We start from the raw sequence: 27,405 nt of genomic DNA on the forward strand, positions 1-27,405 counted from the left end.
CAAGACCCTGTCAATTCAGTTCTGTGAGAATCTCAGTGCTATTCTCCGTGAGTCAAATAAACCTGTGGCCATTCGTGCTGCCATCTACACCAATATCTACATAGGTACTCCGAAAAGCACCGTAAGATGCGTGATGGAGGGTACCCTGTACCACTAGTAGACATTTCCTTCCTGTTCCACTCGCAAACAGAGCGAGGGAAAAACGACTATCTATACGCCTCCATACGTGCACTGACTTCTCGTATCTTTTCTCCGTCGACCTTACGCGCGATGGGTCTTGGCCGGAGCAGAATCGTTCGACAGTCAGCTTCAGATGGCAGTTCTCTAAATTTTATCAATAGTGTTTCCCGAAAAGAACGCCGCCTTCCCTTCAAGGAGTCCCATTTGAGATCCCGAAGCATCTCCGTAACACTTAAGTGTTGTTCGAACTTACCGGTATCAAGTCTAGCAGCCCGCCTCTGAATTGCTTCAGTGTCTTCCTTCAATCCGACCTGGTACGAATCCCAAACACTCGGGCAGTACTCAAGAACAGGTCGCACAACTCTCTGTATACGTTCAATACCCCAGCCAGTTCTATCTGTTTCGGGTCCAACACACTTTAGCAGTATTCCAAGACGGGTCGGACGAGTGATTTGTAAGCAGTCTCCTTTGTAGACTGACCACTTTCCCCAGTAACCTACCAATAAACCGAAGTCTGCCATCTGCTTTACCCACGAGTGGACCTATGTGATCGTTCCACGTCATGTCCCTACTAAGTGTTCGACACAAGTATTTGTATGAGTCCACAGATTCCAAGTGTGACTCACTAATATTATGTTCATAGGGTGCTATTTCTTTTGTTTTTTGTTTGTTATGTGCACAATTATATATTCTTTAACATTTAAAGTAAGCTGCCCATCATTGCACCACTTTGCAACCTTATCAAGGTTTGAATGAATATTGTACAGCTTCATTCAGACTGCATTTCGTTGTAGATAATTGCATAGTCTGCGAAAAGTTCGAGGTTACTATCAATATTGTCGGCAGGATCATTAATATACACCATGAACACCAATGGACCCAACACGCTTCCCTGGGGTACGCCTGAAGTTACTTCTACATCTGTTGATGACCCTCCATCCAAGATAACATGCTGGTCAAACGAGAATTTATAACCTACTTCTTACATGAGTGAACTACATATCTTTAAGTAAGTCAGCCCCATACCTCCTTTAGCATATTTAGTCCCCCCAACGCTAAGTGGGATTTCAGGCAGCAAGTTTTCTCCAGTACACTCGATCAGCTGCCAGTTCATGTGCCCGCGTTGGTAAACCTTCCGGAAAGTTCGTTTTCGGGAAGTGCCAGGCATTCGTCTATTTCTCCATCCATCCGTTGATTTAGAATACAGTGCTGATTCGTGGATTCTTCCAGCTTACACGCGTAGAACGTGCACCAACAAGCTTTCAGTCAACTTTCAGCAACGATTTTGTGGACGCTGCGTAGACTACTTTTTCTCAGCACTTGATCATCTGAAACGTGAACGTGATAACTAATCTCCAAAATTCGACTCTAGCACTGTTGCTGACTAACACTGAGCTTGTGTGCTGATTTTTTTGACGTTTTCCAGGTCCCACAGGATAATAAGGCCATCGGTAAGATGATAACAAGAGTGCAGCCGAAACTTGGTGGACATATTTTTTGAGTCTAATTGTCACATGGAATGCATTTGTTAAAAGACTGCAGAACTTTTCCTAATTCTGCTGATAATGTCTTCATCTACGTCTTGCTTCAGACGTAGGCTGCGCCGCACACGTACACAAACACTGAAGCACCAAAGAAACGTAGAGGTATGCGTATTCAATTACAGAGATATGTAAAAAGGCAGAATACGGCGTTGTGCCGAGTGTACCGGGAATATCAGCAGTCTGATAAACATCAAATCTCCGACGTCGCTGTCCGCCTGCTTAGCTGAGAGGTAACTTGAATGACATTTTCACTCTGCAGCGGAGTGTGCGCTGATATGAAACTTTCTGGCAGATTAAAACAGTGTGCCGGGGCGAGACTCGAACTCGGGACCTTTGCATTCGCGGGCAAGTGCTCTACCAACTGAGCTACCCGAGCACGACTCACGTCCCTTCTGCCAGTACCTCGTCTCCTACCTTCCAAACTTTATAGAAGCTCTCCTGCGAACCTTGCAGAACTAGCACTCCTGAAAGAAAGGATATAGCGGATAAATGGCTTAGCCACAGCCTGGGGGGATGTTTCCAGAATGAGATTTTCATTCTGCAGACAAGAACATTATTGAGTGTTTCTGGGATGCCTTGGAATGTGCTGTTCAGAATAGATCTCCACCCCCTCATACTCTTACGGATTTATGGACAACCCTGCAGGATTCATGGTGTCACTTACTTCCAGCACTACGTCAGACATTAGTCGAATCCACGCCACGTCGTGTTCCGGTATTTCTGCGTCCTCGCGGTGGCCCTACACGATATTAGGCAGGTGTAGCAGTTCCTTTGGCCTTTCAGTGTCTATCACTGAATGTACCTACATCTACATCTACGTGATTACTCTGCTACTCACAATAAACTGCCTGGCAGAGGGTTCAATGAACCACGTCCATGCTGTCTCTCCTACCGTTCCACTCTCGAACGGCACGCGGAAAAACGAGCGCTTGAATTTTTCTGTGCGAGCCCTGATTTCTCTTATTTTATCGTGATGATCATTTCTCCCTATGTAGGTGGGTGCCAACAGAATGTTTTCGCAATCGGAGGAGAAAACTGGTGATTGAAATTTCATGTGAAGATCCCGTCGCAACGAAAAACGCTTATGTTTTAATGATTGCCACTCCAATTTAAGTATCATGTCTGTGACACTAACTCCCCTACTTCGCGATAATACAGAACGAGCTGCCCTTCTTTGTACTTTTTCGATGTCATCCGTCAGTCACACCTGATGCGGATCTCACACCGCACAGCAATACTCCAGAATAGGGCGGACAAGTGTAGTGTAAGCAGTCTCTTTAGTAGACCTGTTGCACCTTCTAAGTGTTCTGCCAATGAATCGCAGTCTTTGGTTTCCTCTACCCACAATATTGTCTATACGATCGTTCCAATTTAGGTTACTTGTAATTGTAATGCCTAAGTATTTAGTTGAATTTACAGCCCTCTGATTTGTATGACTTATCGCGTAATGGAAATTCAGCTGATTTCTTTTAGTACTCATGTGAATAACTTCACACTTTTCTTTATTCAGGGTCAATTGCCACTTTTCGCACCTTACAGATATCTTATGTAAATCATTTTGCAAGTCGTTTTGATTATCTGATGACTTTACAATTATGTCAGTGTATGAGACATAGTTCAGGGGATACGACATCATAAACAATGAGCTGCCTGGAAGACTAGCAGACTATTCTCATCGACGTTTTGATAATAGCGGCACTTAGAGACTTCCAAACAAAGCTCATTTGTAAAATAATCATACGTTTGGAGCTCTTTTACGCAGGAGATTTCGACTCGTTAAAGAATATGGGGTGGGGGCAGGATTACTGACACTCAAGTATTTTACAAATGTTACTCTTGCCAGTGGCTGGTCTCCTGTCTCATAATTCTACTGCAATTTTTATGCATCTGTCTCAGTAGAAGTAGTTTATTTGAGTATTCTATTGTGCCACGTCTCCACTTATCGATAGTAGCATCAACGCACAATGACCTAACTTCGGGCTGGCGAGTTCTGGGAGACCGGCCAGGGTGGCCGATCGGTTCTAGGGGCTTCAGTCTGGAACCGCGCGACCGCTACGGTCGCATGTTCGAAACCTGCCTCGGGCATGGATGCGTGTGATGTCCTTGGGTTAGTTAGGTTTAAGTAGTTCTATGTTCTAGGGACTGATGGCCTTAGAAGTTAAGTCCCATAGCGCTCAGAGCCATTTGAACCATATTTGAATTCTGGGAAGTTGTCTGGAGCGGTGGTCGGCGGAGAGACAGGTGGCTGTTGTCTGGAGGGGGGCCAGCCGGATGCATGGCGGGCGAGGCGCGGCTGGTGGGCCGAGGGAAACTGACCGGGAAGGCGTGGTGTGCCCGGATACCTGCACTTGCAGTGTTACTGCAGAAGCACCAGAGCATGGTGCAAAAACGTGATAGCCGCATTTTGTGGCCATATAACCACGTACGAATCTGACGTGTGGATTAAGGTATGATTGTACGGTGCCTGTGTTGAGAGTTTACTGAAGAAGCGTCTTGGAACTATTCACCGCCGTTTGTCACGGTCTGCCTCTAGTGAAATAGCGAGTACTATTTGTGGTTCGAAGACAAGGTGCTCAACTCAATAGAGGTCAGTCCTCAGCACTGTGTCAGCGGTATTTTAAAAGGAACAGAAACGCATCCTTACAAGGCACCAGAGTAATAGACAAATGTGTCTCTATTAGTTTCGTAGAAGCCTGGTTGTAACGCCGGAAATGCATATCCTCCTATTTCCATCTATTGCACTGCAAATTTTTTTCCTTATTTTGTTACCTGAATATATGACATTTCTGTACCTTTATATATTGTAACTGTTTTACTGTTTGTATATATATATTTATGCATCTATGTCGATGTATAATTGCTTTGTTTTGTAAATATTATTTGTATTTTACGCTGGGTCTTGCCTAGGGAAAACTATGCTATCGAACGAATACACCGATAGGTCGTGTGGAGAACCAAAGTGTTTCGGATCTTTGGTAGTGTTAACTCGGCCGCGTGGAGCGCGGGCAGAGAGGAGCCTGGCTGGAGTAGTGCGGTTGAGCAGGTGTGTTGTGTGACGCTCCCGCGAGTTGCCACGCTTTCGGCGTTTGGCAGCATGTAATTGCGCTCGACTTGCTATGATAGTTTCTGACACGGTGTCGCGGACGGGAAGCATTAGCTGGCGCACCTTAAGAGCCCGTTTCGCCTGGTGACAGTGTCGAGAAGAAGGCGCGCCAACATCCAGCTTCTGCAACAGCGACGGCCGACAATGAGTGACTGTCGCCACCTCCTCGACCGACAACTTCAAACCTTCAATCAACCAACAAGGAAGACTGGAAGCACGTAAAGTTTTAGAACCCTATGGCAGACCCCAGTTTTTCAAACTGGTCAATTTGTGTCACCAAATTACAGCAACGTAGCATGAACATTTGTTGCTCATTGTCCCAATTGCATTACCAAGTAAGGTCCCTTCCTTTTCCGGAATGAACCCGAGTGTCGTTGAAATTCAAACGCCAGCATTAAAGTAATATCATTCCATTTCATTGCTTTAATTTCAAAGTTAAGTTAAAGTATTCATAGCTGGCTACAATATTTAGATTACGCAAGCATTCTTTTGCTAAATTAAGTCAGAGTGTAGCGAAATTTATTACTTCTGACAAACTTTCAGTTTTCACACAACACGTGTCAACCTTCAGTTGCCACGCTTTTAGTGCTAATTATATATGTAATAACCTTTCTTTTTCAGTTATTGTAGTAGTTGTCCATAGGACTGGCGACCGTAATTTTCCCCAAATCTCAAATATCTAATTAACGCCAATTAATTGTTAACGTAATGACCGCACATTTACTTTCTTTATTAACTTTACCCCTTTTCAAAATTAATTTCCACCAATTTCATTTGCATTTTTCCTTTCATTTAGATGTAACCCTTTCCTCCCTCTTTACCGACAGATTAACTTCGGTGACGATTGCTTTCCCAAATTTCCATTAGGTACACGTGGTTTAATTTTTAACTGGCATTAAGGTCGACAAGTGAGGGGGAGGTTACATGGTGATACTGACCTCGTTACGGGTGCCTTCATATCTGTTAAGCTATGAAGTGCTGTAGCCAACGGCCTTGCCGCAGTGGTAACACCAGTTCCCGTAAGATCATCCGAGTTAAGCACTGTCGGGCTGAACCAGCACTTGGATGGGTGACCATCCGGTCTGCTGACCGCTGTTGGCAAGTGGGGTGCATTCAGCCCTTGTGAGGCAAACTGACGAGCTACTTGATCGAGAAGTAGCTGCTCTGGTCTCGTAATAAACTGACATACGGCCGGGAGTGCGGTGTGCTAACTGCGTGTCCCCCCATATCCGCATCCAGTGACGCCTGTGGACTGAGGATGACACGGCGGCCGGCCAGTACCGTTGAGCCTTCCGAGGCCTTTCCGGACGGAGTTTAGTTTGAATGAAATGCTGTTGTTTCGAGTGTGTAACACTTGCCTGCCGCAGGTTAATGAAACCAGTGTCTGAGTACTTTGTGCCGATGCACTCCATGTAATGTTGCTTCTTTCGGCTGGTGTGACCGAGCGGTTCTAGGCGCTTCAGTCTGGAACCGCGTGAACGCTACGGTCGCAGGTTCGAATCCTGCCTCGGGCATGGATGTGTGTGATGTCCTTAGGGTAGTTAGGTTTAAGAAGTTCTAAGTTCTAGGGGACTGATGACCTCAGATGTTGAGTCAAATAGTGCTCAGAGCCATAATGTTGCTTCTGTAACAGAAAACACGCTACATACACGTTCTATGCTGCTGAATTACTGAACAGGATAGTGGCAGGAGTTTTTTTCCGTGTTGCAGCAGAAGGGAAGCATCGTTTTGTATTCTTTACAGATTTCCCTAAACGGTGTTCGTATACGTGGTTCTAACCTAGATCGAAAAACCGGTGTGTTCCGTGATTATAGTTTGTTCGATAAAGGGGATAAACGAAGATAACTGTATTATGGTATTATAAAAATAATAATGCTGGATCTTATATTTGTTGTTTTTAAAGACTCTTGTGTTAACATCCTGTTGCCATTGATCATCAGAAAGTATATTATAGAAGTTAAAGATTGGATACCGTTTTTTGATAAGATTTGCTACAGCATTTCGGTTTTTATTAGCTTTATCCTATTAGTCATTCTTATAGTAACACCCAATCATTACGTTGTACTAAATATGCTATTTATACTTGAGGTCGCTATTGTGCAATTTGATAAATAAGTTTGATCCTGTATTGTATCCTCAATCAATCGATTCCAGGGGTAATTATTTTGGTCCTCTACTCCCTGCTTCCATAGCATTGTGTAAATGTTTTACTTTGTATGAGGATTGCCCACAAAGTAACGTACCGCATTTTTTTTCTTCGACAGTTCTTTATTGAACATAACGAGAATTACACACATGAAAGAAAGATGTTTTATCTACACACCCTATTTTTCCATATAATCCTCATCCCGTTCCATGGACCTACTTCATGGCGAAAGAAGGGCATGTATGTCATGTCGGTACCAATTCTTGTCCTGGTGACTTTTCACGAGCGTTTGTGAATATTCCCCACAGTTTCTTTCTCTGCAGTGAGAAATTCAATGACGGCATGTTGCTTGTAAAGTACGTCACGTCAGACGCTATTGTGCAACCGTCCTGCAGCTAAATTTGGCGCGCTCACTTAGGAGACTTCAAATAATACATACGTAACGTTTCGCATTCGTAACATTGTTAACGGCTGAGAAAAAAAATGCTGTGCATTACTTTGTGGCCAACCCACACATACGTCGTTTCAGGCGTTAGTTTTTTCATGATGGTAAATTAAATTCGTCGCTTTCTTTCTGTTCGCACCAGTGTGCAGAATAACGTCTTTGCAGTAATGTCTGCCAACCGACTAATAACTCGAAAGTTAGGTGGCAAAAACGAATTATTAGTGGCAGAAAAAGTGTGATTTTTCGTGCAGTAGAACGGCTTTGGATTTTAGCAATTAAAAAAAATTTAGGTTCACCTAACTAGGTGAGAAAGCACTGCTCCAGCCTCGTGTGTGGTGCCTTTACTTTGAACAGCGCCACCTCTCGCCCAGGCGACACATTTAAAGCGCTGTTACGGCGGCGCCTTTGTAGCGAGAGCGTTACGTCGCAGAGAGTGGCATACGGCCGACGCTGCAGGCGCTAAACGACACGATAAGCTGACTAAGGCTAGCTAGGACTTTCCCTGAGGTCTACAGCGTCCAAGGTCGCCTGCATTAGTACATCTCTCGCATTGCGTCCTCATTGCTGCAGTGAGAACTCCGTCACTCGACTATCGTGAAGATGACTGACATATGTGTGTAACATTAGGTTGTTTGATCTCGCCAGTCCCTGCCGTGTTACGGTCCTCAGTTTGAAGGCTGGTTTGATGCAGCTCTTCACGCTACTCTGTCCTATATAAATCCTTTAATATAGTCCTCGCTAAACGCAGTGGCCGCCAGATGCGCAGTCTGTTGGGGAAGCGTGGGGAGAGTGGCAGTGGTGGGGGGTCGCTCGGGGCGCTGTAGGGGAAATGCCGAGGGATGGAGGGGAAGCTCCGTTCCAAACTGAAGACTACACTCCCATATTTTTTTTGTAAATATTAAGTGGGGGCCCTCCAAGCCCACACTTGCAGATGACTGTTCAAAAATATCTACTGTCACCTCTGCTTTCGTTAGTTATATGAAAAGAAATTCAGAGATTTGTAACTTTCAGAGAAGCGTCATGAGTCACGAGTTTTGAGTTAAAACTACACGTGTCTCTTGTTGCTATGTTAATATTGGCTTCTTTTGCTGAAACACAGTGGAGCTTGCACTGTCACACCTAACATGATGTGGAGACACAACTGGAAGAGAATTCTGGAGCAGTTGTTTATTAAGTGAGGAACTGAGGAAAAGTAAGGCCATAGCTTATGAAAACACATCCTCGGTGCAAAAGAAGGTGTAGTGTCTTCATATATGTTGTTCCAAAACCCATATCATTTCTCATTTCACCAGCTATCGATGACCCTTAAAAATTACATTCTTTCATCGAAAAAGTCTATAGTTATTGGAATAACATACTATATAATGAAGTTTTACATAATAATGATGTGGTGAAGTACTCTCCTCTTTGCATGCTATCATTTGCCAAAATCTCATTTCGATATCTGCAACCGTTTGTGAAATATGCGAACATTTCACTCTGGCTTTATTGCTGGCGCAGCGCGATCCCAAATGAGTGTGCTGCATCATATCAATTTCTCAAGACTGGCGAGAGATACATACCTCTACCCAAGCCAAAAGAAAAATTCAACATGTTAGATAAATTTCATACCCAACAACATATTATGTAACGTGCACCAAACGCAAAATCTTAGCGACATCTATATTTCATTGCACACTTTTCCGATTTTCGCATATTGTCTTACTTCCACGTAAATATCACAATAACTACACCATTAAGGAAACGATGGGCACATCGTCATTAACCCGACACATAAAGCTATAAGTAAAGCAAAAACGATTTTTTTTTTTTTACCAGGTACTTTCTGTAAAATCGTTTGAGAAATATTGGAGGGCCAACGGCTTGATTCTGTCATCGCTGACCAGCCGAAAGACGGAAAACACTCATCGGTCTCCTCTTCTGAACAAACGAATGAACTCGCCCAGGGCTTTGAACGAAACTGGTCAATGCGCATTGGCCAATGTATCTTGCACGAGCTATTCCTGCTAACTGCTGCAGCCTACATCGATGTGAAATTGCTCGCTATATTCAAGCATTGCTCTCTCTCTCTCTCTCTCTCTCTCTCTCTCTCTCTCTCTCTCTCTCACACACACACACACACACACACACACACACACACACACACAGACACACACACACAGCTCAGCACTAACAAATTGACTATTCCTGGATACTTCAGAACGTTTCCAACTGACCGATCCCATTCTTTAGTCAAGTTGTACCATAAATTTCTGTTTTCCCAGCAAATCGATTCAATACCTCATCAGTATACGATATACCCAACTAATCTTCAGCATTATTGTGTAGCACCGCATTTCAAAAGCTTCTATTTTCTTCTTGCCTGAACTGTATATCCTCCCTCACTTCCATACATATGCTAAAATCCACACAAATACACTATCTGATCAAACTTATCCCAACACCTGTTAGTAAACATTAATATAGGATGTATCCATTCTTTGCTGTTATCACTGCTTGAACTACGCTGGGCATACTTTGAATGAGGTGTCTAAATATCGTTTTTACACTACTTGCGTAGGATGAAACTGAGGAGCAACTTTCCATGGTCATAGAACAAGTCAGTGCATAGAAAAAAAAATTAAAAAAAAGATAAAATAAAATGTACACAAATCCTGTGCAGACCACAAGATGCTGAGTACATACTAGCATTATAAACAAAACGCAGTGGTTAGCACACTTTCCTCATATTAGGGAGGAAGATGGTTGAAACCGACATCTGGTCATCCTGATTCAGGCTTTCTGTGATTTCCCTAAATCGCTTCAAGGCAAATGCTGGGATGGTTCCATTGAAAGGGCATGGCCTACTTCCTTCCCTATTCCTGTGGGACCAATGACCTCGCTGTTTGGTCCCCTCCCCCAAATGAACCAACCAATAAACAATACATACAGTCTTGGACTGTAGGGAGCAAGGGAGAGGATGTTCTTATGGGTGGCTGGTATCCTCTTTCTACAACACAAATGCATACGTCGATTACCATTGTTCTTTACTTATGTGAACACACAGCTGCCACTGAACTTTAATAGAGTCCATGTGTTGTGGTACAAGCTCATCCATAATAGCCCTCTTACAGACAGTATCAGTAATCTTGCCACTATAAACTTTAGTCTGCTAATCTCGATCTGGTCGCTATGCAATGTCATAGCCTGAGAGTCAGTGAGGACCTGCAGTCACCGGCGGCCGCCTAAATATATGCTGTGGAGAGGGTGTTGGCGGCGTGTAGCTTGTCAGTGTGTCTGTGGCCTCTCTCGTGATAGGTGTGCTTGATCCAGCGCCTACTATCGATCTTCGCACTACATCTTTGCTGACCAGTGTTCTGGTGACAGCTTACGCCAGCAGGAAATTCTTCAATGTAGGCTTCAAAAAACAGTAATTGCTGCTAGATTTTTCAATTATTCTCGTAAGTCATCGAAATTGGATGCAGAGAAATACTGCAGCCCAAATCAGGTCGGATTTATGCCTAGTACTAACTGAGTGAAAACTACTAGTTCCTGTAATGGCAACATATTCTTCCCCAAGAGTGGAAACCAGAGATGTTGGACGCAGGGGTCTGGGAGCGAAGACGACGTTCCAGGATATCATATAGATATTCTCTCAGGTTCACGTCAGGACTCTGGGTAGGCCAGACCATTTCAGGAATGTTATTGTACGCAAACCATTGTATCACAAATGTTGCTTTATGACAGGGTGCATCGTCAGCTGATACCCACAATCGTCATCTCCGAACTGTCCCTCTACTGTGCGCAGTACACAGTACAGTAAGATGTTTTCCTATCCCTCCGCATTCAGTGGTTTAAGCCCAATAAAGGGATCACACCCTAACCACGAAAAACATCCCCGTACCGTAACAAATGGTTCAAATGGCTCTGAGCACTATGGGACTTAGTTTCTGAGGTCATCTGTCCCTTAGAACTTAGAACTACTTAAACCTAACTAAGGACATCACACACATCCATGCCCGAGGCAGGATTCGAACCTGCGACCGTAGCAGTCGCGCGGTTCCAGACTGAAGCGCCTAGAACCGCTCGGCCACTCCGGCCGGCATACCGTAACACCACCTACCCCTTACTTCAATGTCGGCACCACTCATGATGGCTGGTAACGTTCCCCAAGCATTAACTTCCATCGGATTTCCGCCGGTTGTAGCGTGAGTCATCATTCCAAAGGATACATTTCCTGTCACACAAGGGACGAGTTTGTTGAAATGGACCGCAGCTGCACGAGTTCTCTGACGTCACTTCCCGTTATTACACGTAGAGCAGCAAAAGTTCTGCGATATCTCCTCAAAGTGTTAGGAAACGTTGAACCAATAAGAGGAAACAATGCTGTCTCCGCCATAATTAAAACTTGTATTTATCGATTCCGTCGTCTTCAGCTGAAGCAAAAGTTTGGCGGGACTATATTATCAATTGCATCCTATGAATACATGCAGCAGAATATTGAGAGTCTCTCGCAAACGCGTCGTTATCGGTGGAATTTGTTGTATGAAAGTGACGAGAAACATCATATTCGCGGTCAAAGAATTTTCATATTTAGTTATTTTCGAATTATAATTTGCGTGTTATGAATATGTTCCGTTTTAAGGTAACAGCACATTGACGCTTTGTTCTTGGTAGTATTTGTTACAATTAAAGGTCAGTTAATAACACATTGGCGGCTGAAGCCTTCTGAAAGTCGTAATATAAAATACAAGGTCGCACGATACGGAAGTTCACTGTAGCGTAGTGGATAGATCACAATTACTAAGTGATGTGGAGTGGGTTTAGATATAGTTGCAATAAAAAAAATTTTCAATGATCGTCGCATTTTATAAAATATTGTGGGACTTTCTTATGAATTTAATATAAGTATTTTCTGTAGTTGGATGATTAATTCCGTCTTCCGCGAGACATCTTTGGAGTTTTGTTTCACCCAGCCATGCTTCAGCACTTTTGTGCAATCTTTAGTGGGATGCTTTATTTCCTTTCTGTGAAATTATTACATATTACCGTTTAGACGAAACATTTGGTACAAAATATTTGCATTTGTGAATGAAGTGATTGTTGTCACATATTAAACAAGTATAATATTATATACGAACAACATTTGACAACCATCATGTCTAATATTACACATGTACAATATTTGACAACAATCGCTTCATTCACAAATGTAAATATTTTGTACCAAATGTGTCGTCTCAACGTCACTATGTAATAATGTTACAGGAAGGAAATAAAGTAATCTTCTGAAGATAGTACAAAAGTGCTGAACGTGTCTGGGTAAAACAAAGCTCCAAAGATGTCTTGCACAGCGCGGAATTCCTCATCCACTTTTCTTAGCAGGCACAAAAATAAGAATAACTGCAACATCACAAGACGATTGTTTCCTGTAGTATTCGATGTTATGGAAATATGACTGCGCTCTTCTCAGCAGTGAGTTTGTTCGATTTTGTGACTTTTATACGCTGATGTCCTTACTGACGGGCCATAAAACCTTCCTTTTGTCTTATAACATGTTCATGGATATTGAAGTTCACACAGGGTTGGTCATGACGAAAGGTACATGCTTTGAGGGTGTTGATGATTCTGAGCAAACAACTTCCAATGAACGTACGCCCTTTTCTTAACCGTACGTTACATTCAGCCGTTTGAAAATCACGGGCATTAGTCGCATAACCTTCTTCACAATAATTCACATGCGAATACATCCAAAGCCATATCAGGCTACGTAATGATAAGTTTACTGACCATTTCAATGCACACTTCACTTGCAGACGGTGGAGCTCCTATTTTACATGCGTGTTCTCAAGTAAACAACTATACGAATGAGTACAGATCAGCAACACAGTAGCTGTCTACAAGAGCTGCATAATGCATTGCAGTTGATAGTGGAGTTTCTGAACTTCTTTTGCTAGGAAATGAACCCAATTAAACAAAACATTAGATCACAATTCTTCGTTTGGTATCACCTGCATGTGTCCTGTTCCCCACTGTTTTCATTACTTTCCTCAGGAACTGTTGAGAACAGGACCTATGTTCATATGACGTTTTTCTGTTCAGAATCACTAATGTTATCATCCCTCAAAACATGTACCTTTCCTCCTGACTCACCCTGTATTTATGTATACAACAGACAGAACAACATGACCAGCATATAGACAAGGGAGGAACTGAGTGAAAGGTGGTAATTTTTGGTTTATTTCCTACAAACCATGAACTTATGTCTTGAATTACACTATTAGAAACAGTGCCAACGTTGCACACAACATCCTTTACTACCAAGCTGGTGTCACCAGTAAACAGAAATATTTTAGGATCACCTGTAATACCAGAGAGCTTACCATTTGTATAAAGCATTTCTTTCAGGATGCGGTGGTGTGTAGAGCACCTTTTAGAAGTGTTTTTAACACAATCGACTTACATGAAGAGAATGAAATGCTTCATACGAATTACGTCTTGTGATGTATCATTCGGCAATAAATAGTGAATATAAATGACGGAGATAATTAAATTTGCTCAGTGACATGCAGTGCATGAGTAAAGGTTAGCCAAGCAAACGACATGTCACGAAAACGACAGGAAGATGTAAGTCTCATTATTTAATCGTTATCTGACCTGTTTGGTGGTGATTAACTTCTCAAATATAAAATAAGTATTCTTCCTTATCGTCAATTGTTATCAGGCTGTGTGTGTTGCAGAACGTACTATTGTTCACAAAGTGGGTTGGCCATGACAAGTGTTAATTTCCACTTCAAATAGTGGTATCGACACTACTTCGGAATCAGTGATTAAAGATGCACGCTCCAATTGAAATGAAATGCTCAAACAGAATGACACGATAAGCGATTGGTCTGCTGGCTTTCTAACAGTGTATGTTACGCTTTCTGAGACATCTTTTGCTAGGACAGAAAATATCCAACATAGAGGAAAACGTGTGTGGTAAATCTGTATGGTACTATGACAATTATAACCACGTTTGGAATTATCTCAAATAATTATTCATTGAAAATGCAATTAAAAGACAGCCACTCACATACCAATATCTGTCTCCTCCTGGAAAACAAGCGAGAGTTAGTTAAATAAATATAAAGAAGCTCTCTCTCTCTCTCTCTCTCTCAAAAAAATTAATTCTAGTACCTCTCCTTTGACAAATGATTGTGGCTTGCTATATATCAAACCATTTACCAACGATTACTTAATTACATACGTTCATACATTTACTCATGATAACAAGAGCAAAATTTAAGGCAGGAGTATAATTTATATCTTTTTATTTAATATGTTTTAGCTTCTCTAATTCGTGTGCTCTTTTAGACAATACGTTTTTGTACAAACGAAGAAGTCTGTACTTTGATATTAGCACTTGTTTCGGGACCCTTCATGACAGATATTATCTACGCAGCTATGTAGTTTTGCATGTTTGATGTCTTTTTTTTTTTCACTCGACGGTAGTTTTATTATTTAACCATTGGTGCTGTGCACTAGAGGTCTCCCCCCCCCCCCCCCCCTCCCGGTGTTCAGGTGTTCATCATAGAGCAGCAAAGTTCTGACTTTGGCGTCACTGGTGTTTGTATGAATACAGACTTACAGCTTCTTAGGACTCTTTGTGGTAACCGATACTTGGAATGTAAAGGTGACCTCTTACTTCATATATGAAGTATTTCCTTCTAGGTCCAGTCGCAGTTTACTTAGTATCTGTACGCTAACAGAAAAGTACACCATGACTCGCGTTGCGCTTTTACGACTACTTTTTTCGTCCCTTGTCTCATTCGGACAGTGTACGAAACTCGCTAAGGCAAAAACTTGCCTCATGAAGGTTTTGTGAGTATTGTAACCCCGAAGCTTGGCACTGCTGATCCTTAAGTGGTGTAAGGCAGGTTTCGTGTGTCCAGGCGCATTACCAAGTTGTTGTTGCTGTGGTCTTCAGTCCTCAGACTGGTTCGATGCAGCTCTCCATGCTACTCTATCCTGTGCAAGCTTCTTCATCTCCCAGTACATACTACAACCTACATCATTCTGAATCTGCTTAGTCTATTCATCTCTTCGTCTCCTTCTACGATTTTTACCCTCCACGCTGCCCTCCAATACTAAATTGGTGATCCCTTAATGCCTCAGAACATGTCCTACCAACCGATCCCTTCCTCCAGTCAAGTTGTACCACAAATTTCTCTTCTCCCCAATCGTATTCAAAACCTCCTCATTAGTTATGTGATCTACCCATCTAATCTTCAGCATTCTTCTGCAGCACCACATTTCGAAAGCTTCTATTCTCTTCTTGTCCAAACTACTTATCGTCCATGTTTCACTTCCATACATGGCTACACTCCATTAAAATACTTTCAGAAACGACTTCCTGACATTTAAATCTATACTCGATGTTAACAAATTTCTCTTCTTTAGAAACGCTTTCCTTGCCATTGCCAGTCTACATTTTATATCCTCTCTACTTCGACCATTATCAGTTATTTTGCTCCCCAAATAGCAAAACCCCTTTACTACTTTAAGTGTCTCATTTCCTAATCTGATTCCCTCAGCATCACCCGACTTAATTCTACTACATTCCATCAGCCTCGTTTTGCTTTTGTTGATGCTCACCTTTTATCCTCCTTTCAAGACACTGTCCATTCCGTTCAACTGCTCTTCCAAGTCCTTTGCTGTCTCTGATTGAATTACAATGTCATCGGCGAACCTCAAAGTTTTTATTTCTTCTCCAGGGAATTTAATACACTGCCTGCTCAATATACAGATGGAATAACATCGGGGAGAGGCTACAACCCTGTCTCACTCCCTTCCCAACCACTGCTTCCCTTTCATGCTCCTCAACTCTTATAACTGCCATCTGGTTTCTGTACAAATTGTAAATAGCCTTTCGCTCCCTGTATTTTACCCCTGCCACCTTCAGAATTTGAAAGAGAGTTTTCCAGTCAAAATTGTCAAAAGCTTTCTCTAAGTCTACAAATTCTAGAAACGTGGGTTTGCCTTTTCTTAATCTAGCTTCTAAGATAAGTCGTAGGGTCAGTATTGCCTCACGTGTTCCAATATTTCTAGGGAATCCAAACTGATCTTCCCCGAGGTCAGCTTCTACTAGTTTTTCCATTCGTCTGTAAAGAATTCGTGTTAGTACTTTGCAGCCGTGACTTATTAAACTGATAGTTCGGTAATTTTCCCATCACAGTTCCTGAGGAAAGTAATGAAAACAGTGGGGAACAGGACACATGCAGGTGATACCAAACGAAGAATTGTGATCTAATGTTTTGTTTAATTGGGTTCATTTCCTAGCAAAAGAAGTTCAGAACCTGCTTTCTTTGGGATTGGAATTATTATATTCTTCTTGAAGTCTGAGGGTATTTCGCCTGTCTCATATATCTTGCTCACAGAATGTTGTCTATTTCCGCGGCCCTGTTTCGAGTTAGGTCTTTCAGTGCTCTGTCAAATTCTTCATGCAGTATCACGTCTCCTTTCTCATCTTCATCTGTGCCCTCTTCCATTTCCATAATATTGCCCTCAAGTACATATCCCTTGTACAGACCCTCTATATACTCCTTCCACCTTTCTGCTTTCCCTTCTTTGCTTAGAATTGGGTTTCCAAGTGAGCTCTTGATATTCATGCAAGTGGTTCTCTTTTCTCCAAAGGTCTCTTTAATTTTCCTGTAGGCAGTATCTATCTTACCTCAAGTGAGATAAGCCTCTACATCCTTACATTTGTCCTCTAGCCATCCCTGCTTAGCCATTTTGCACTTCCTGTCGATCTCATTTTTGAGACGTTTGTATTCCTTTTTGCCTGCTTCATTTACTGCATTTTTATATTTTCTCCTTTCATCAATTAAATTCAATATTTCTTCTGTTACCCAAGGATTTCTAGTAGCCCTCGTCTTTGTGCCTACTTGATCCTCTGCTGCCTTCAGTACTTCATCCCTCAAAACATTTTTCTTTTACTGTATTTCTTTCCCCCATTCCTGTCAATTGTTCCCTTATGCTCTCCCTGAAACTCTGTACAACCTCTGGTTTAGTCAGTTTCTCAATGTCCCATCTCCTTATAATCCCACTTTTTTACAGTTTTTTCAGTTTTAATCTACAGTTCATAACCAATAGATTGTGGTCAAAACCCACATCTGACCCTGGAAATATCTTAAAATTTAAAACCTTGTTCCTAAATCTCTGTCTTATCATTATACAATCTATCTGAAACCTGTCAGAATCTCCAGGCTTCTTCCATGTATGTAACCTTCTTTTATGATTCTTGAACCAAGTGTTAGCTATGATTAAGTTGTGCTCATTACCAAGCATATCTGTTGAAACTAAATGTTGTTAGACGTATAAGCAAACCAAGATTATAGCAGTCTTTCATTCGAGAGCACTGACAATGTTTTAAACAAATAAAACTAAACGTATGTTGTATAATAAATAATTACTTTTGAGTTGTGACAAAGACGGATTTGCATTGGCTAAGTTATTGTTACTTTACTCACTCGCTATATATTTGTTATACTAGATACCGGTGAAGAGGTGGATATCGACAGTGTGCCACATTGTCTAATAATATCTAAGACTTAATTACACACAGAACTAGCAAGTATACGCGACTCCCTTGTTCCGTTCATCACTAGTAGAAATCAAATGCTATCATTGCTGTACAAATATTACACGTGATCTCATACGTTCCCCTCAAAAGATAAAGGGAAACTTAGTAGATTCAGTATTATAATTAATGGATTTTCTTGCGTATGTGATCTACACCACTTCTCCATGTAGCGGGACAGCATCACAGGGACTCCACAGTTGTGCTATTTAAGACCACAGTTTCTAATAAACAGTCCCGATCGGCCTGCACTGCACACATGATAGACAAGGGTGAGACGTAACCTACGTAGACAGGTTGTTTCCTGCCTTTGTTGAGATAGGGCATCTTGTTTCACCGTTTCCTAAGGTCTTTCGTACGATCAGAAAGAAACGGCAGATAAGTTGCATTTGGAAATACTTAATATGATTTTTATTGAAGATAATGAGAGTAGCAAGCTTGCAGCGCCGGCCGCTGTGACCGAGCGGACCTAGGCGCTTTAGTCCGGAACCGCGCTGCTGCTACGGTCGCAGGTTCGAATTCTGCCTCTGGTATGGATGTGTGTGATGTCCTTAGGTTAGTTAGGTTTAAGTATTTCTAAGTCTAGGGGACGGATGACCTCAGATGTTAAGTCCCATAGTGCTCAGAGCCATTTGAACCATTATCAAGCTTGCAGCAGTTCACGTCCCTTAAACAGGGTGTAACTAAATTTCCTTTACAGACTGTAAGGAGTTCTAGAGGCGACCAAGACGCTTAAGATTACCACAGGATGTCCGGAAACGTACTGTTCTCCTGCTACACGCAAAATACCACAACACTCTTTGCTAAGTACTTGTCGTCTGGGCCCACTTAACCAGCAGGGTTCGATGTGGCAACCATCGACGTCAAAACCGATTTTCTACCTGTATTCCATGTTCTGGTGCACACGACCGCCACTCCCTAGTCCTCCAGCATCAGCCGCAGCCATTACCCGCACCAGTAGGTTTTCCTCGGATGCCACAGAGGTCTCGTAAATCAAGGATTTCATGACACCATTCAGGCTGCAGTCTAGCGAGTTCAAGTCGGGAGAACGTGCAGGTCAAGCAATAGGACCACCACGAGCTACTCGCTGGTCCGAAATCGTTGGTCCACATGACCTCGGACTGCACGTGAACAATGAGACGGCGTGTCATCGTGCTTGAACCACAAGTTTTAACGCACATGCAGTGGCATTTTTTCCAAGAGTCCACCGCGCATCAGGTGATCAGTGAATGACGTACATAATACTATACTCTCTGGAACAACTCTGGAAGACATTAAATCAAATAAGGCAGAATTCGTAAAATCATAGGGGGAAATGGCAACCTAGCAACTATTCGAGTTGGTGTAGAGAATCTATTAAACTGGCGATGTGCGAACAGACTTTCTGAAAAACATCATCCACACAATTCCCAAGACTACAAGAGCCGTCAAGTGCGAGAATTATCGCCCAATCAGCTTGACAGTTCATGCATCCAAGTTGCTGAGAAGAATAATATACAAAGAATGGTAAAGGAAATTGAGTATCTGCTAGATGGCGACCAGTGCAGCGTTAAGAGAGGTAAAGGCACAGAGAGGTAGTTTTGACGTTGCGGTTGGTAATGGAAGAAAGACTGTGGAATAATCAAGGCACATTCATAGGATTTGTCGACCTGGAAAAAGCATTCAACAATGTCAAGATGTTCGAAATTCTGAGAAAAACTGGGGTACGTTATAGGGAAAAAATAGGTAATATATAATACGTATCAGAACCAAGAGGGAACAATAAGAGTAGAAGACCAAGAACAAAGTGTTCGGATTAAAAAAGATGTAAGACAGGCATGTTCACTTTCTCCCCTAGTGTTCAATGTATAAATCGAAGAATCAATAAGGGAAATAAAAGGAAGATTCAAGTGCGGGATTAAGATTCAGGGTGAAACGATGTCAGTGATAAGATTCCCTGATGACATAGCCATCCTCAGTGAAAGTGAAGAATAACTACAGGATCTGTTGCATGGAATGGACAGTCTAATGAGTACAGGGTATTGATTCAGAGTAAATCGAAGAGAAACGAAAGTAATGAGAAGTAGCAGAAATGAGAAGAGCGAGAAACTGAACATCGGAATTGGGTTCAAAAATAGTTCAAATGGCTCTGAGCACTATGGGACTTAACTTCTGAGGCCATCGGTCCCCCAGAGCTTAGAACGACTTAAACCTAATTAACCTAAGGACATCACACACATCCATGCCCGAGGCACGATTCGAACCTACGACCGTAGCTGTCGCGCGGTTCCAGACTGTAGCGCCTAGAACCACTCGGCCACCCCGGCCGGCCGGAATTGGGGATCACCAAGTAGGCCCAGACAAGGAATTCTGCTATCTAGGCAGCAAAATAAAGCACGGCGGACGGAGCAAGCAGGACATCAAAAGCAGGCTGGCACAGGCAAAATGGGTATTCCTGGCCAAGACATGTCTCCTAGTATCAAATATTGGCCTGAATTCGAGGCAGAAATTTCTGAGAATGTACGCTTGGAGCATTGTATGGTAGTGAAACATGGACCTTGGGAAAATCGGAACAGAATAGAATGGAAGCATTTGGTATGTGGTGCTACAGAAGAATGTTGAAAATCAGGTGGACTGATAAGGTCAGGAATGAAGAGGTTCTCGGCAGAATCGGCGAGGAAAGGAATATATGGAAAACAGTGACAAAAAAGAAGCAAATAATTGAGGAAGTAGATTGCAAGTGCTACTTGGAGATGAAACGGTTGACACAAGAGAGGAATTCGTGGCGGGCCGCGTCAACATTTGCATGCGCGCGGATGGTGTGCACATGTACGAAGTAACACAGAGAATCGACCAAGTGCTCGGCTTTTTTGTGAGGTAGGATATTTAGGTGCAGATACATCTGCATGTGGTACATATCTGGAGGGTACTCACTCGTAAACGTAGGGTCCGACCTGTTGCAGGACTGGTTTGGCACCCTGTTCCACCTCGTCTGGGTTGGTGACGTTGAAGAGGTACACCTTGTACAGCAGCGGCTGCGGCAGCTGCACGAAGCGCTCCATGGCAGCTGAACCGTCGTGAAGCTGAACCGCCTGCAACACACACCAACACAGGTGTTCAGTACAGTACACAACAGCTGCAAGTTGTGCTCCATGGCAGCTGACCCGTGCTGCACCTGCACTGCCTGGAACACACACGAACACAGCTGTCCAGTACACTGCTGAACAGCTGAACAACAGCCTCAATAGCAGCTGGTCAGTCCCACAACTGCACTGCATGCAACACGGACAGTCACAGGCAAGCAGGAGAGCTTCTGTGAAGCTTGGAAGGTAGGAGACGAGGTGCTGGCCTAATTGAGGCTGTGAGGACGTGTCGTGAGTCACGCTTGGGTATCTCAGTCGGTGGAGCACTTACCCGAGAAACCACACAGTTTTAATCTGCCATAAAGTTTCATATCAGCACACACTTCGCTGCAGACTGGAAATTTCATTCTAGTACAATGTAACAGTTGCACTTGCACAAAGCTTCCGCCGCAGCTCGCCTATCTTACGGCTGAACTGACAGCCCCCCCCCCCTCTCTCTCTCTCTCTCTCTCTCTCTCTCTCTCTCTCTCTCAAACACGCACGCATACGCACTCACAAGCGCGCGCACTCAGCCTGCACTTTGCTACCGGGTGTTAATAATTAAAGTGCAGCTACCTACGGCGGTCCAGCGTGGGCTGTCATTATCGTTTGCCAGCGAATCTTCCTAGACATGTTAATGCGTTAATACGGAACCGATTTACGCCGGGAAAAAAATTAGTTCCAAGTTTACCCACCAGGTGCATATCTAGTGCTATTGATCGCGTCATTTTACGAACGCAGCATCTCTCCGACGTCTCCGGTGCTTACATTGAACAAATTGTGTAAGCTGCGGTTAATAATAAAATCAAGATTATGTCCTTCTTACTTGTTTGACATTTTCTGCCCACATCCAGCTCCTAATCCATTAGATACGGAAATGATTCTATACATATTCATTGTATTCGCAGTGCCAGTTTTGCACCTTGTGGGCGAAACTGAAACTAATTTTTTGCCAGCGTAGATCTGTTTCGCTTTAATGCATTGGCATATCTACGAAGTTTCCTAGCCATACGATAATTACGGCCCTCTCTAAAGGAGGGTGCTGCTCGACTGTTCTCAACCAGTGGCCTCGTGGCACGGTGGAGCAGCCTGAGAAATGACTACCACCCCTCCCCCTCCCCCCTGAGATGACGCTCGTGCAGTTCTACAGGGGCTGGACAAAGTACCATAAATACGCAACTAACTAAGTGCGGTTACATTCATCTTCCTGGAGGTGCTGTGAATAATAAATATTGGCCAGTGCGGTCCTCAGAAAGACACTACAGTAATGCAGGGTGTATCAAAAAGAATTATCGATTTGGCACATCTACATTTCTGGAGCTAATAACCACATACAATGAGTTTTCTTTTTTGACGCACAGGAAACCCAAAAAGTTCTTTTCATACCTTTCCATCGGTGTTCAGTATGGCCCCCTTGAGATGCGCGACATATTTCAATGCGATATTCAAATTTTTCTCACACTGCAGCGAGCATGTCTTCAGTTACAGCTTCCACAGCTGCTGTTAAGCGATGTCTCAGGTCATACACTGTTATTGGTAACGGAAACACATAAACAGTCTTTTATAAACTCCTACAATAAATAATCATATACAGACAAGTCCGGTGACCTTAGTGGGCAGTAATGCAAGGCAGAATGATTTGGTCCAGTGCGACCGATCCATCGTTCAGTACCCCTTTGATTTAAAAATTCCCATACTTCCAGACGCCAGTGTGGCGGTGCCCCATCTATTAGTAAATGAAATCGCTCGAATTAGTCTCCAGCTGTGAGAAAATGAAGTTCTCTAGCATATCGAGAGATGTGTGTTCTCGGCAAAGAAAAACGGACCATACACCTTCTCCCTTCGAATTGCACAAAACACATTTAAATTTGGAGAGTCCCTCTCATGTTGTACAGCTTCAAGTGCTTGTTCCAAACCCCATATTCTCACATTGTGACGGTTCACCTTTCCATTTAAATGGAACGTCGCCTCTTCATTAAACACTAAGCTTGGAGGAAAACTGTCATCCTCCATCTTTCCAAGAACGAAATTACAGAACTCCACAGGGTGTTGTTTGTCACCTCCACGAAGAGTTTTAGCCGGCCGAAGTGGCCGTGCGGTTAAAGGCGCTGCAGTCTGGAACCGCAAGACCGCTACGGTCGCAGGTTCGAATCCTGCCTCGGGCATGGATGTTTGTGATGTCCTTCGGTTAGTTAGGTTTAACTAGTTCTAAGTTCTAGGGGACTAATGACCTCAGCAGTTGAGTCCCATAGTGCTCAGAGCCATTTGAACACGAAGAGTTTGCAGTAGCTGAATTCTGCATGGTATCACGCGCAAACGTCGACGCAACACACGCCAGACGAACATCGGGATCATGTCGAGCTGCACGGCGAACGGATTTCTGCGGACTGCTTGTGAAACTATGGCGGATGCGTCCGACGTCTGTGTCAGACACTCGGGGACGTCCGGGCGATTTGCCTTTACACAACAACCTGTTTCTCGGAATTGTTCCCACCATCCTCTAATGCTCTGCTGTAGGAGGATCCAAACCATACCTAGTATGAAAGTCACGCTGAGCAGTTATTACTGACCCGCACTGCGCAAAACGTTGAACACAAAACGCTTTCTGTTGTCGCGACACCATTTTTACTACAACTAAAGTGGGCCCACACTGGTGCTACGTAGCAGGAACCATATAAAACTCGAGAGGCTGCTCTTTCCAACAGTACGTTGTTTACGCACACAATAACATAATAGTTATGATTTTTTTTAAAAATCGGATGATTGTTTTTTGATACTCCCTGTAGATCAAGAGATGTTAGGTACAGTTTAGGGGTCCTTCAATACTTTGTTTTTCGTTTACAGACTGCTTTGAATGGATCGCAGTTCTGGCACAGAAGAAGACCAAAGTGTACGTTCGATTTCATCCTCATTTCCAACCAAATTCCGGAATATCCAGCCTCATAAAGTACAGCGTGCACACAGGGCAGGTTAAACGCTTGTGCCGTAGCTGTACTCGACGTCATATGACACTTGAAAAGAAGCGAAGTCGCGACTCGACCGACCACACTTGATACCTCCAGTAAGCTGCAGTCGGGTTTCTGCGATGTTTGGGCCACTGAAGGCGGGAAGCTTTCTGTGTGGCTGAGAACGATGGCATTTTGGGAAGTGCCCGACTTCAAATTTCAATTGCAAGCAGTTCTCTTCAAATTTTTCGCTCGGAGTTGCGTTCACTTAGAGCAGCAATTGCTTCAAACCTACTGTTACTAACAAGGCGTAGCACTCGCCTTCGATCCATGTCGTTTAGGTAGTTGCGGCGGGGCAGGTTGTTCTCTCACTATACATTAAATCATCAATCCACCTACTTGGATACGTTTCAGGTTCTCTGCCCATTCACTCTGCGATGGTAGATACTGATTTCGAAAGATGGGCGTAAATACTTCTTTGCAAAGTTGACCAATGAGTTTGATGTGATGTGCATACACAGATTCTGAGTCTGAGATATTATTATCGCTAGCAGTAGCGGGCGAACACGAGAGAAGTCGGGAGCCGTTAGACGTAGCGTGCGGTGGAGAGAAGTCGCGCGGATTGAGAGGTCGCAGCCTGCCGTAATCGTGCTAGTAGCGCCGGAGGAGAATTTTGGTATCAACTGAGGGTTTTTTGGTAATTTGCCTTTTTGTTGCACGTAGTTGTTGCTTGCTTGCGCACTGGAGGCATTTTGTCAGACTTGTATATGCATACATTGAGAGTAATGTTCGTATCTGCGTTATCGCCAGAGACTTGATTATTGGGTATAGACATTCAGGAATAATCTATTTTTCGTCCGCCCCGGTAGCTGAGTGGTCAGCGCGACAGAATGTCAATCCTAAGGGCTCGGGTTCGATTCCCGGCTGGGTCGGAGATTTTCTCCGCTCAGAGACTCGGTGTTGTGTTGTCCTACTCATCATCATTTCATCCCCATCGACGCGCAAGTCACCGAAATGGCGTCAAATCGAAAGACTTGCACCAGTCGAACGGTCTATCCGACGGAAGGCACTCGTCACGCGACATTATTATTTATCTATTTTTCGAATATAGTAAATTAAAGTCTTTATTGGTTTCTTTTATTTATTTATTTACTTATTTTTTTACACCGCTTAAGGCTATTTGACGAAATTCCTCCTACTCATTTAATCTGTATATAAAAAATAATATGGCAATAGTTGTTGCCATTATTACGATCATGTACTGCACTCTGCATGGATCGCAGTATTACTTTTGAGATATTTCCTCGTACCAATCTGACACCATCCACAGCACGGCAAGGCCACCGTTGTGCGCATTTACCAGAGGTGACTGACATTTATTCCAGTGGGCGTATTATTACAGTACATAAGATTCTCTAGCTTAATAAAATAAATTAGCTTATAAAATTGTGAGCTTAACAAAAGCAAGACTGCCAGGTTGTCAGTGCGACATTTTTAGTTCTCCAACATTCAGCACGTGTATAGATCACGAGAGTAAGATAGGAGGGATGCATACAGAGCCATAATTAGTGTCGTTTGTTGTTTTGTCTATTATTATTATAAGCCTCGAGCGTGTTCGGCAACTGCAGTGGCGTCCTGTAATTAAACTGGTGAACAAGTTACCGTTTATTTCCATGGACTGATTTGACTGGATAGAAGTCATCGAAAAGACGCATAAAAAGTGTATTTTTAATAAGAAGTCTTCACAACCGTAAAAAGAACTGTTCCAGAGAGTCGTTGATTTACACGAGAGTTGTTAATGGTATAGTTTTTACTCAAGCTTATGTTCGCTAGTGGCTGCCAGAGAGAAACCGGTTGGGGAAATAAATTAAACTGGAACCGGTACTCCTGCTTGATTGCAACCACTTTTCACTGCCTCTCTGCACGAATGGAATGCAACAGGTATTGGCTGATGTTGGTATGCACTGTTTGGAGCGTTTGTTACAGCAACAACAAAGCGTAACAAAAAAAAAAAGTAAAGCACCCAGGAGCGGACGAGAAAATGAAATGAAACTTAACTGGCTGAAATGGTATGCGATATTATTTGAGTGATTACAAAATCGAATCAAACTTACAAAGAACTTAGCAATCTGATCCCATTTATCACGAAGATGTCGCAACGGCTCTAGCCTGGATGCACCGCATTGATGGTAAAACAGCTGTTGTGTCCTGTCATGAGGCAAGCACGAAAACAAGTGTTTTAAGTCGTCCTTGATATCCTGAATAATGGCAACGGGAAGTAGTCGAAGTGCGAGCTGATCGCACAAGTATTCTGTGTGTGTCAGTTCTAGAGATCTTGCTGGTCATAGAAGTACCTCAACATCTCGAAAGCTTTCTAAGTAAGGCTTCAGCATGACTGCTTAAAACATTTATTGATCATTACGATAGTTGTTTCGGAAAATTTCCATTTTCGCCTACATTGCCCTTAAATATATACACTGAAGCGCCAAAGAAACTGCTCTAGGCATGCTATTCAAGTACAGAGATATTATATGTAAACAGAAAGAATACGGCGCTGCGGTCGGCAACGCCTATGTAACGCAACAAGTGCCTGGCTCAGTTGTTAGATCGGTTACTGCTGCTAAAAGGGCATGTTATCAAGATTTAAGTGAGTTTGAACGTGTTGTTATTGTTGGTGCACGAGCGATGGAACACAGCATCTCCTAAGTAGCGATGTAGTGAGGAATTTTCCATACGACCATTTCACGAATGTATTGCGAATATCCGGAATCCGGTAAAACATCAAATTTCCAACATCCCTACGGCCGGAAAAAGATCCTGCAAAAACGGGACCAACGACGACTGTAGAGAATTGTTCAACGTGACAGAAGTGCCATCCTTCCCCAAATTGCTGCAGGTTTCAATGCCGGGCCATCAGCAGGTGTCAGCGTGGGAACCATTCAACGAAACATCATCGATATGGGCTTTCGGAGCCGAAGGCCCACTCGTGTATGCTTGATGACTGCACGACACAAAGGTTTACGCCTCGCCTGGGCCCGTCAACACCGACATTGGACTGTTGACGACTGGAGACATGTTGCCTGGTCGGACGAATATCTTTCAAATTGTATCCAGTGGATGGACGTGTACGGGTATAGAGACAATCTCATGAACCCATGGACCTGCATGTCAACAGGGGGCTGTTCATGGTGCTGGAGGCTCTGTAATACTGTGGTGCGTGTGCAGTTGGAGTGATATGGGACCCCTGATACGTCTAGACACGACTCTGACAGGTGACGATTACATAAACATCCTATCTGATCGGCTGCATCCATTCAAGCCCACTGCACAGTCCGACGGAC

General features: G+C 43.2%; 1 protein-coding gene across 1 annotated transcript in view; it reads right to left on the reverse strand.

Moving 5' to 3' along the window:
• Positions 1–27,405, reverse strand: part of LOC124787927 (sensory neuron membrane protein 1-like) — a 355,132-nt gene that overhangs the window by 102,972 nt on the left and 224,755 nt on the right. The window contains exon 2 of the mRNA XM_047254915.1: positions 20,932–21,089. Within this exon, the coding sequence (XP_047110871.1) occupies positions 20,932–21,089 (158 nt within the window). The remainder of the gene's footprint in view (positions 1–20,931; positions 21,090–27,405) is intronic.

Source organism: Schistocerca piceifrons, chromosome 3 (assembly GCF_021461385.2).
Source record: "Schistocerca piceifrons isolate TAMUIC-IGC-003096 chromosome 3, iqSchPice1.1, whole genome shotgun sequence".
Taxonomy (NCBI): domain Eukaryota; kingdom Metazoa; phylum Arthropoda; class Insecta; order Orthoptera; family Acrididae; genus Schistocerca; species Schistocerca piceifrons.